Source organism: Octopus sinensis, linkage group LG4 (genome assembly GCF_006345805.1).
Source record: "Octopus sinensis linkage group LG4, ASM634580v1, whole genome shotgun sequence".
Classification (NCBI taxonomy): domain Eukaryota; kingdom Metazoa; phylum Mollusca; class Cephalopoda; order Octopoda; family Octopodidae; genus Octopus; species Octopus sinensis.
This window is the reverse complement of record NC_043000.1, coordinates 87,935,732-87,948,209: the sequence shown is the minus strand read 5'-3', so window position 1 is coordinate 87,948,209 and position 12,478 is coordinate 87,935,732. Positions and strand designations below refer to the sequence as shown.

The window sequence follows — 12,478 nt, the reverse complement described above, 5'->3', positions numbered from 1 at the left end:
AGCTAGTCTTGAACTTTTCTATGATGACCTGTAAGATTATGATGAATAAGAAAGGCCTGAGGACTAAACATTGGTGACCCTCTAACTTCATACTAAACTTGTCCATTAAACTCATTGCTGATTCTCACTTTAATTACTGTATCTTTGTACATATCTTATATAGTTCTCTCGTGCCTTTTATCTACATCTAGTTTCCTTAGTTTCTTATTTCTTTACTGCCCACAAGGGGCTAAACATAGAGGAGACAAACAAGGTCAGACAAGGGGATTAAGTCAATTATATCGACCCCAGTGTGTAACTGGTACTTATTTAATCGACCCCGAAAGGATGAAAGGCAAAGTCGACCTCGGCAGAATTTGAACTCCGAACGTAGTGGCAGATGAAATACCTCTAAGCATTTTGCCCGGCATGCTAACGTTTCTGCCTGCTCACTACCTTAGTTTCTATCAGATTACAGGGTGTGACAGCTGTCAAAAGCCTTCTCCAAGTCAACGAAGGCCAAGTATACTGGTTTACTTTTTGCTAACTATTTCTCGTGCAGTTGTCTTACCTGCATTTCATCAAGGCTTACTTAATTCCTGATTGATTGTTCTGTGGCCCTCTGCATGACCTTCTTAGCCTGGTCCAGTAATTTTAAGCTTCTATCTTTCCTCCTCTCTGCTGCATCTCCTTTATCCATATCACAGTTTACACTGATACTGCTATGCCAGTGATCGAGCATGACACTTCCCTCTGTTACTTGATTAACTTTTTGAATAACTAACATCCTACTTCACCAGATATTTTGAGCATCTCTGCAACTATCCTTGATTGGCCAGCAGCTTTCCCTACTTTCACATCTTTGATCACTCTATCTACCACACTACTGTACTGTCAATATATCTTCTATCCTTTACCTTTTACTTGTTTCAGTCATTGGACTGTGGCCAAGTTGTGGCACCACCCTGAAGGGTTTTAGTCAAGCAAATTAGCCCCAGAACTTTAAAGCTTAGTACTTATTCTATAATTCTCTATTGCTGAACTGCTAAATTACAGGGACATAAACAAACCAACTCTGGTTGTCATGTCATAGTGGGAGTCAAATACAAACACGAAGACACATGCACATAAATACATACATGTATACAACAGGCTTCTTATAGTTTCCATCTACCAAGCCAACTTGATGCTTTGTTTGACCAGGGTTATAGTAAATGACACTTGCTAGGCTGAAAGTAGAACCATGTGGCTGGGAAGTAAACTTCCTCACCACACGGTCACAGCTGCGCCTACTAGGAAATGAACCACTGATGTTATTTTATCACTGTTTTGGAGTGGGTATACAAAAGGCAATGGGTGACCTCTCAATGACCAGCCAAAACTTCGGTGACTTATTGAGGTTAGAAGGTAATATTTTGTGACATCAATGACTTTCGTCAGACCAAATAATGCGAAACAGTGTTTGGGATATCCGTTTATCACTTGACTCGGAAAATATAATCCTTTGTGAGATAAAACAACCTTGAATTTATGAGTAAAAAACGTTTGAATTACTTTAATCCTGTAATGATTGCATATTAGCAATGTATGCGGAGTCAAAATGTTACATGAGTGTATGTTGAAATAATTTACATCTTTGGGTCACCAGCTGCCTCTACAAACAAGCGATACGAGAAGATAAGATGGTACATGTTGCCCTTTAGTTTATAAAAGATCTGTCCTCTCGTAATTTAGCTATTAAAATGAAAATGTTATAAAGGGAGATTACTCAATGCTGAATTATTTCTCTTGGACTATTTTCTCTTAAACAGTGGCGGTGGTGTTGATGTTGATTGTGGTAGAGACGGTGGTAGTAAGAAATATAATGAACATAAGAAATTAGCCGCAGTAAATTTCCTCGAATCGAAAATACCTTATATACATTTTGTATATCAGAAACGTATCAATATATATCGGGTGGGGGTGAACTAAACTGTTCTCTCTCTCAGATATAAGCAAAATAAACTGTCATTCAATAAGCATTTTTTCTCAAACCACACATGACCAATTATCTTCAGTTTCTATTGATTAAAGTACATGAAAGAAAAATCTTTTATATTCCTCATTATGATCTTAAAGCAAACAATAGGGTGGGATGCATTGCAAGTGGAAAAATAGAAGAGAAAAGAAAAAGAGCACCACATCACCATCATCTTCATCATTTATTATTTTCCCTTTCATTAGTTTGTTATCATTATCTCCATCAGTATCTTCACTACCACCCCACTTACGACCATCATCGCTAGCATCATCAATATTGCAGTTTTCCATCTTATCAGACTACTTCATTCAAGGTAATGTATAGAATGATTATAACATCATGAGATAAGGTGGCGAGCTGGCAGACACGTTTGCACACTGGGCCAAATGCTTAGTGGTATTTTGTTTATCGTTACGTTCTAAGTTCAAATTTTGCCGAGGTCGACTTTGCCTTTCATCATTTCGGGGTCTATAAATAAAGTACCAGTTTCGCACTGGGGTCGATGTAATCAACTTAATCTCTTTGTCTGTCCTTGTTTGTCCCCTCTATGTTTAGCCCCTTGTGGGCAATAAAGAAATATATAACATCATGAGATACATAGTTTCAATTATCAGCCTCTGTTGTTATTTTTAGGTTTTATCAACAGGACAGAACATCATTTTACTGAGCCTGATGCTTTTTGAAATTAACGCTGACAACACAGTGGTACTAGACATTGGTAAGTGATGACAGTTTTTCTCCACCAACTCCAGAATCAACCTTACCTTTATCATCATTTTCATGTCTGCTCTCTATCTGTCTATATGGTAAATTCTTCACTGCATTTTTGATGACTCTCTCTTTGCTGACAGCATCTTAAAACATGGCTTACATACTCCTCAAGCCACCAAGTTGTCTAAAACACCAGACTAGAGGTTATGGTACACTGTCAAAGGCCTGCTATTTATATGCTTGCATAGTTCAGACGAGACCTCTGTAACTCAGTGTCTTGATGTTTATTGCATTGCTTTGTCCTCTTCACCATTCTGATTTCAGCTTTCACCACTTCTGCTCATATCTTCCATCATCTTTCTCTACAATTGTATTTCTGCTTGGAACTCCTAACACTTCTTTATTTGTCGGTTACACACCACAGGCATCACATGTTTATACCAATGTAGTTGTCTCTCTTAACTGTTTACCATTCAGATTACTTTGTCAAATATAATACATATTCAACCACATTAATTTGAATTAAACATACATTATCTTGTAGTATTGAGATTTCAATGGTGTGATTACTTTAGTTTTGAATGACAATGTTAGGTAGGTGGAAGAGGCCAGAACTGGCTTGTTTGAATATAAAACAGGTAGAAAAAGGTTTGGGGCCAGATATGGCTAGTTTAACCCTTTCGTTACCAAACTGCCCGAAAAAAATTTTGGTTAATGTGACCAAGCCGCTCAAAACCGCCCAAATTTACCTATTCATATTTAAATGAGAATATCAGAGCAAATCTCTTTAGTACATTCGTGAAAACACGTATTATACTTCGTAAAGAGTTCAACTACAGTTTTGTACAAAAATCGAAGTGTAATTTTAATTCCGTGAATTTTGGGAGATTTTTTTTCCGAAATTTGTTCCTATTGTGTTTTCAAAATTTGTAATTCTGACTCTATGACTGAAAAAAAAAAGCATGTAGTATTTGATAATGAATCTGATGTTTCATTTTCCGAAAGTGAAAACAGTGAGTCCGAGAGCTCCGACAGCGATAAAGAAAATGAATTGGCACCTGAATGGAGTGAAAATTTAAAAACTGTTTCTTTCGGTGATTTTTCTGAAGAAACTGGACCAAGCCACAGACTTTCCCAGAAGAGTAAAGCCTTAGACTATTTCTTTTTACTTTTTCGAATGAGCCTATTTGAAATCATTACGGCAGAAACGAACCGTTACGCTAAATGTCAACAAAACGAAAGAAAGTGGTTTCCCATAACCTTAAATGAAATTAAGACTATTTTGCCATAAATATTATTATGGGTATCAGAAAGTTACCCAGAATAACAAATTCTATCATAAAATTTTGTTGTATACCCAATTGAATATTAGCTAATAACCCATTTTCTATAGCGATGTTTGAACAAAATTTTAATAATTTTATATTTTGTGGAATTTACCTGTATCTATCTGCAATTAGAGTCACTTTGTGACAAAAATTATAGTAAAGAATTGGTTGAGAACATTTCATTAAATTATCTTCCAAAATTCACGTTAATATATTGATAAATAAAAAAGTTATAGTAGTTTAATGAAACCAGACTAAATTTATGATTACGTTAGAAATTAATTGAAACACATAAGGGGTGTATTTTGGTCAGAAATATAGTAACTAAAGGGTTAAATGCTAAAGGGTTATTGTTATCATATTTGTCTTGAACTACACCCTCTTTCTTTCAATTAATTTTGAAAATTATAAGGAATTTACTAAAATATCTCAGTCCTTATTAAGCTGCTAATTGGAACATAAATCAACATGAAATTCTAATGGGAAATTTTAATTTAGATCAATTTATACAGAAAGTTTTTATCAAAGAAGCTGGAACAGTCTTGGATGGTTGGGTTGGTATCATGAGGGTTAAACATGACATCTAACATGATATTCTTTGTTATTCAGTTTCTTTCTCACTTCAGCCACATCACATCATTCATACACACAAGCATTACAACCAACAGTGGAAAGGTGAATAGAAAGAGAAGACATAAGAAAAGAAAATGTCCACTTTTTGCATCTACCTTCTTCTCATTTTTTCCTCATTATTTCTCTTGTACCAGCATCCTTAATTGCAAGTTGAATAGACCATATGCTCTCAGAGCCTCAAGGTTGCTTGGAAACATAAGGCATGTTGTGAAAACCTGCCTAGACACAAGTCTCCAATGCAAGAAACTATTAGGAGCTCATATCTTTAAACTCTTTACATTAAATGAGATATATATATATATATATATGATGATGATATGTGGAGGTGCGTGGCTTAGTGGTTAGGGTGTCAGCACCATGATCATAAGATTGTGGTTTCGATTCCTGGACCGGGCGGCACGTTGTGTTCTTGAGCAAAACACTTCATTTCACATTGCTTCAGTCCACTCAGCTGGCAAAAATCAGTAATGCTGTGATGGACTGGCGTCCCATCCACCTGGGGAACACATATGCCATAGAAACAGGGAAACTGGGCCCATGAGCCTGGCTAGGCTTTAAAAGGGTGCATTTATTTATTTATTATTATGTATATGTATATATATATATATATATATATATATATATATATATATGAGTGGGTGTGCGATAAGAAGCTTGCTTCTCAACCACATACTTCCAGGTTCAGTCCCACTGCATAGCACCTTGGGCAAATGTCTTCTGCTATAACTTTGGGCCAACCAAAGCCTTGTGAGTGGATTTGATAGACGGAAAGGGAAAGAAATCTATTAGATTTTAATTTTTATTCTTATTTTGATGTTATAGTTTACTACACATAGATGTGCATACATATTGATATTTCTGTCTTTTTTTCTATTTCATCTCTCTCACTATTATTATTACTGTTATTTTTTTCCTTTTACAACTTGCTTGTAAATATCTGATATTTCCCTATTACCCCATTTTTATTCTCCCTTATTGTATCTTATTTTAATTTACTTTATTTTATTAAACATTTTAAAACAGATTTATGAATTCATTAACCATACATATCTTACATCTATTTTCTTTCCTCCACCTCACTCTCTATTTGTATCACATCGAAACTAACTATGACTTAATTTTTCCTCTCACACTGTCTCCGATGACGGGATATTATTAATTAATATCCTAAGAACAGCTGTAGGACCTATCTATAAATGCTCTAATATCTACACAGCCTTGGTTTTTTATCTCATTACACAAAAAATTCTTATATATATATATATATATATATATATATACTAGCTGGTGTACCTGGTAATTCCCGGGGGTAAAGATGTTCTATTGAAACGCCTTATTACTCTGATATAAGAAAGTAATTTCATTATAACTGCCACAAAAGGTGCATTTTCCATCATGTAAACATACAAAAACTGTCAGCTGGAGGAGGGAGAGATTGTTGGAGGTTGGTGAAAGAGGTTTTCGGAGGCTGGCGAGAGAGTTTGTCGGAGGTTGGCAAGAGAGGTTGTTGGAGGTTGTGGAGGGAGAGGCATCTTCGTTCCAAAATTTCAGTCTTGCAGAGCTTCATATTAAACAATGTTTTTGGTTTTGCCGTTGGGTGCATAGATGAATAAATTTTTTGGATTTCCATCTCTAGAGCATCCAACATAACCTTTTGAAATCAATTTTTGTGTCAGAAGGAATCAATCAGAGGAATCTTTGGAATGAAAACATCTTCACCACTTGCTGTCTGTGAGAAAAAGCAGGTTCTGCAAGATTAAGACCTACCGCTTCCAATGTCTGACCCTGTGCTTTGTTGTTGCTCATTGCAAAGCTTAATCTCAATGGGAATTTTAGCCTTTTGAAATCAATTTTTGTGTCTGAAAGAATCAGAGGAATCTTTGGAATGAAGACATCTTCACCACTTGCTTTCCCATCAATTTTTTAAAAAATAAGTCTTGTGCCATTGCATAATTTTGGAAGATTGAGGTTTCTTAAAAGCATAACTGGGGCTCCAGCCTTTAGATGCAATTTATACAGTGGTAGACCTGAAGGTGCAAGGCTATTGAGGAATTCAACAGGGTAATGGACAGTATCATTGGTATGGAGCACAGTATCAATTGACTTGTATGTTGGGCGTCGGAGTTATGGGCATTCATAGTGTGATGAAATTTAATTGAAAACCCTGCATGCATTGGCAGTATTTAGTTATTTGGAGTTGTTGAAGAAATGTCTTTTAATGCAATGTGTAAATTAATTACAGCAAAATGTATATAACTGTAAAGATATTGAATTAGAATAGACAAAGAATAATTGTTTTATTTTGTAAATATGAAGCATAATGAATGAAGAACTTACTTCAGATCGCCATTGTCACATTAGAGTAGCTTGTGAAGTAGAAGCACCCAGTCGTACTCTGACTCATCGTGGCATTTTAAAGGTGAACTTTATAAAGGCTAATTTATTAAAGGTAATATAGGAATATAGTATATATGTATAGAGATATATGAAGGAAGTGTTTGAATAAAGTGCAATAATAACATTCACACTTACTGGTGGTCACTGTCAGTAACTGCGTTTAGCTAACGGGCTTCTTGTTTTTATTACTATCAAAAAGCAGCCAGAAGGATAGACATATTGTTGAGAACAAATGATTTCGTTGGAGGTCTGTTATCTCCATTCCCGCCCCTAGAAGAGGTTAGAAGGGTCAAGTGGCAAAGACATTATTCTGCTTATAGGAGGCATCTGGGAAATGTATAACTGCTGTCATTCATAGAAAAACTTGTTTTACCATGAGAAAAGCACTGTTGAAGAGTTAAATGAAATTTGGCAATCAAGGATCGAATCCACACTATGCATGAAGCCACTACAAATATGTTGTGAAAAAAAAAATTATCTACAGTCATGGAGAAAGTGTAACTGTAAAAATGCAGAATTACCGGAGTAATGGCTTTCAAAAAAGTATGTATATATATATAGAAATGTATGAATGAAGAGATTCAAATTAAGGAAGTTCAATAATAATGTTTAGCAGTTCAAAACTGAGTAGTGAAATACAGAATTTAGCTGATCGTTGGTTCAAAGTAATCAAATATAAACGATGAAATGGCGGTTATTTCCCTTGAGTATTTAAAAAAAAATTGTGTAGGTAGTATGAGTTATTTCCCTGCATGTTAAAAAAAAAAAATTATATAAGGTAGATATAAAGGTCCCTTCCAAGTGCCGTAGTATTGATTTTTTCAATAGTCTAATTATGTCACAAGGTTTCCAGACATGAGTTCTACTCACGTGTCAAGTTTCATCAAAATCAATAAAACAATGTTGGAAGAGTTAGCTAACAACCCCACAAACAAACACACACTGATTTTCCACATATGTAGTAGATATCATATTTGTATATATTCTGTATATATAGTATAAGTTTATTCCTTATCGACCTTCAATATTCAATATTGTTGTATTTCTTTCTTTTTTTTTTTTCTTATAGCATTAATAATACTGAATACCAATAACACTGCTGTTCATCCTGTAGTCCATGGATGCTTAATATTACCCTTGCTATATCTCATGCTGTCACCCCAAGCAGACCCTTTTACTCTACACACCATACAAACAAAGTCTACCTCCATTATAGAAGCTATGGAAAAAATTCAGCTAGATTACAAGGTCTCAGCCTCTTCAGAGACTGATTCAACTGCAGGGATGTTGGTGAGTTTTCTCTTTCCTTTTCCTCTCTTGCCTCCCTTTATTTCTTGCTTCATCCATTCTGGAATATTTTGTTTTTTATCTTTATAATGCTTTGAGTTGATAGATGAGTGTCAAGTAATTTTATTCATTCGTTTCTTCCCCTGTAACCCTTTATTATTTAAACTAGCCATACCTGGCTAAAATAGTCTACCTGTTTTATGATCAAACCAGCTAGATTTGGTCTCTCACACTTATTCAATAATATCATCCTAAAAATAATAGTAACATAATCAAAATCACAAAGTTAGAAGATGATGCACAATTAATTTAAAAACAATGTTTCATAAATATGCATTACTTTTGACTGTGTATCTGACTGTTAAAGGGTTAAACTTGATATATCATGAATGTAATCATTGGTTCTCTGTCTAGCTAGCAAAAATCATATTACATACAGATGCTGTCTTAACTGAGAATTTCCCCTACTATTTATATATTGACATTTATATGCCATTTTCTCTTCTCTTTTTTCTGTCTTCCTTTCAATATTCAAGCCAATTTCCTGGTCTGAAGAACCGTGTATGACAGAAGGTGCATATCAAAGCAGACAGTATTTGAAATTGTGTTCTGATATAGTAAATGAATCAGAAATAAATTGTCTCCTGTTAATGAACAACATTCAAGAATCACTGACTGGCATCAATGAAATTCCTGTGATAATGACCAATTTTTTAGCATCATTATTTGTCACACCACAGTGTACAAATTTCTCTGCAAATGCTATGAATGGTTTGCTTGTAGTTGCTGAAAAGGATGACAGGCAGGTAAGATTGCTCTCTTCTAAAAAAGATAGAATAAACTCTGATTTCACTTAGATTATCTCTACAATAGCAGTTAACAGTTAGTAGAGATTAGATAACTGATTGGATAAATGGATGTTGGACTACTGACTCCTAAGTAACAGTTTCAAATATCTTGCAGGTACTTAAGTGTATTTCTGGGCAACTAGATGATGTTTTTATTTAAAAAATTTTTTTTGAAGGGTTTTAGGCAAATGAGTTGACACCAATATTTACTTTTTAAAGCCTGGTACCTATTCTATCAATCCCTTTTGCCAAACTGTTCAGTTAGGAGGACGTATACAAACCAACTCCTGTTGTCAATCACTGACAGAGGACAAACACAAACACACTTATACAGAGATATGTACATATACATTGTTTCTGTCTATCAAATCCATTAACAAGGCTTTTATTGGCCCAGGGCCATAGTAGAAAGTATTTTCCTATTTTCCCAAGGTGCTATACAGTGGGTCTGAACCTAGAACCATGTGGTTGGGAAGCAACCTGTGCCTATTATTATTTTTTTATGGTTTAATCTAGAGAGAGAAAAGGGTAGTTTCCTTTGCTTTTGAGCTTTCTGTTATCAGTGAGATTGATGTGGTTAATGTTCTTTTTAAAGAACTATAAAAGGATAGGATTCCAGTGGAATAACATCATGCAAAGAAAGGATTGTGCATAGTGATTGATTACTGTAGAGCAAAGACAGGAAAAAAACAATAAGGTTGATAACTGAGATGGAAGTATTTTCAAATCCTAAAGAGGAAGACTAATCTTTAATATACAATTTTTGTTTGTTTGTTATAAAACTCTACATGCCATCATCATCATGTTCATTATCATTTTACATCTGCTTTCCATGCTAGGATGATTTGTATCAGGTGTTAATCAAAGTAAACATCCCCTAACTCTTTAGAAGACTACATCTGTCTACACACTCTATTTTAGTTTCTATTTCTGGATGTCCTTCCTATAGCCAGCTCCTTTACAGGAGTGTACTGTGCACATTTATATTGTGATACTAACACATTAGCTGTCATGTCCTTAACAACATTAATGAGTTATCTTCTCAACCTTACATTGTTTATTCATTGTAACAAGGCAGCAGGCATCTCTGCAATAAACTATCATTCTCACCAGAGGGAGAGATGCTCATTTTTTGGTCCTATTTTTCAGTTTCATCCAATCTTTGCCAGAATGAATTTCATATAAAGGATTTAGTTAGAAATAAATATCTCTCTTACTTGGGTAGCAGAGACAACAGGAAACTACTACTGCTGCTACTACTGCCACCACTGCTAACACCACCAAGAACAATGTTATTAATTAGGAATTGATGCTGGGAAAGATATTAGTGTTAGGAAGATCATCTACCATAGAAACTATGCCAAAACAGACATTGGAACTGATGCAATCCTCCGTCTCACTGGATTTAGTCAAACTATCCAAACCATATGGCATGGAAGGTGAATGTTAAATGATGATGGTTAATATTCCTTCCTTTGGGACTTATATTTTTGAAGGAGTGGTATGAGATTGTGGGCAGGTAGAGCTTGCAAGAAAGTAAGGAAGAGTGAGACACAGCTTAAGATAGGAGCTGGGTGTGAAGGCAAGTATTGTTAAGAACTTGTATTTAGGGATGATAAGAAGGGAAAGTAGGTAACACTGGAATGCATAAAGATGGTTCAAGTCCAAGAGGATTGGAAAATAATTAAAGTGCTCCAAAAGCAGAAATGCTGTGGGAATGATATGACTTCAATGGATAAAATTTGAAAATGATTTGACAGCTATTTCTAACTGTTTTAGGAAACAGAATTATGGACTAACTTACAGTTTTGTATATGTGTATCTTGTATTACAATTAGAAACTTGCATAAAACCATGGAATAATGGGGTTAATGATAATGTTTTCTGATTCTTTGAAGAAGAGTGCTATTGATTGAAGTACCCACCCCCCAAGGCTTGAGAGGTACATATATCATTGACCTTCAGAGGCTAAAATGTGAAGTTGACCTGTGTATATTTGAACTCAGATTGTAAAGGGAATGAACTAAATGTCATAAGGAATCTTGTCTGACACTCTAACAATAAATTACTATTATTTATAACATTGGCACCGGAATATCAGTTTTCCAGGAATTTTGATTACTACCAATATGTTATTGCTATATATTTTATCGACCACAGAAGTTTGGAAAACTTAGCCAACCTTGCTGAAATTTCACCTGAGAACATAAAGGGACATAACTAAATACTACAAGGTATTTTGTCCTGGATTCCAGCTGCGATGCCATTTAGATCACTTTTTGAATGGCAGGAACTATAGGTAGTTAAGTTTCTTCATATAGCATTTTTTAAAAGCAGAGAGGTTTAGAAGTTACCCAGACCACAGTAAGACAGACAGATGATATTAATTACTATAACATATTTAATACAATCCTTTAACATTTCAGCAGATTTAATTTTATTTATAAATATCTTTTTTATATTTTTATTAAATGTAGTTGTTTCATTGAAATATTATATCTAAATCTAGATCTATGGGTTTCTTACATGAATTTAAAATCATTTTCATTAAATCTCATCTATTAGTATTATATATGTATGTATCTTGTACACGCCCTTCTTTTTTTCTTTTAAGGCTTCATTTTTGCTTCCCTTGTTTCTCTATCAAATTGGACGTGAACCAGATCCTAGTCGCAAACTGAACATCCTTAAAGCGATTCCTAAACTTGCTCAACATAAGGTATTCCCATATATTTTTTTTATTCTTATATATGTTTCAGCCCAAGGCTGTGGCCATGGTACCCTAATAATTTGTAGTTTGTTTTGGAGTACTTTTATGGCTTACTCTGAGGAAGAAGAGAAACATTGATACCAGCAATGCCTACTGAAAAGGAAAAAAAAAAGGAAGAAATCACAACTAAATACAGGATGTTTGCATCAGAGAGGACTCTTTGAATGCCACCTAAATGTTATAATATTTCTGTTGAAATCCTTTGCCTTCGTTTCTGTTAATTGTAAATATAATAAAGATTGTAGTAAAATAACTTTGTCATTATTACCCTTTAACACACTGCATTTCTCTAAAATTGTTTCCCCTGCCACTGCCCTGTTACTACAGGGGAGAAAACTCATACAGTGACATGATGCAGCTACAGTGTGCTAAAGGTTAAGCTGCTAGTTGGAACATAAATTGAACATGATATTTTGATGGAAGGTTTTCATTTAGATTACTTTAACATTTTTGTTATCATATCTCTGTTGAAATACACTGTATTGCTTCAGTTAATTGTGAAAAT

At 34.6% G+C, this 12,478-nt stretch overlaps 1 protein-coding gene across 1 annotated transcript in view; it reads left to right on the top strand.

Moving 5' to 3' along the window:
- LOC115210881 (focadhesin) overlaps window positions 1-12,478 on the top strand; it is a 321,641-nt gene that overhangs the window by 70,501 nt on the left and 238,662 nt on the right. Inside the window, exons 8-11 of the mRNA XM_029779651.2 lie at window positions 2,633-2,717; window positions 8,138-8,358; window positions 8,892-9,161; window positions 11,818-11,922. Coding sequence (XP_029635511.1) covers window positions 2,633-2,717; window positions 8,138-8,358; window positions 8,892-9,161; window positions 11,818-11,922 — 681 coding nt within the window. The remainder of the gene's footprint in view (window positions 1-2,632; window positions 2,718-8,137; window positions 8,359-8,891; window positions 9,162-11,817; window positions 11,923-12,478) is intronic.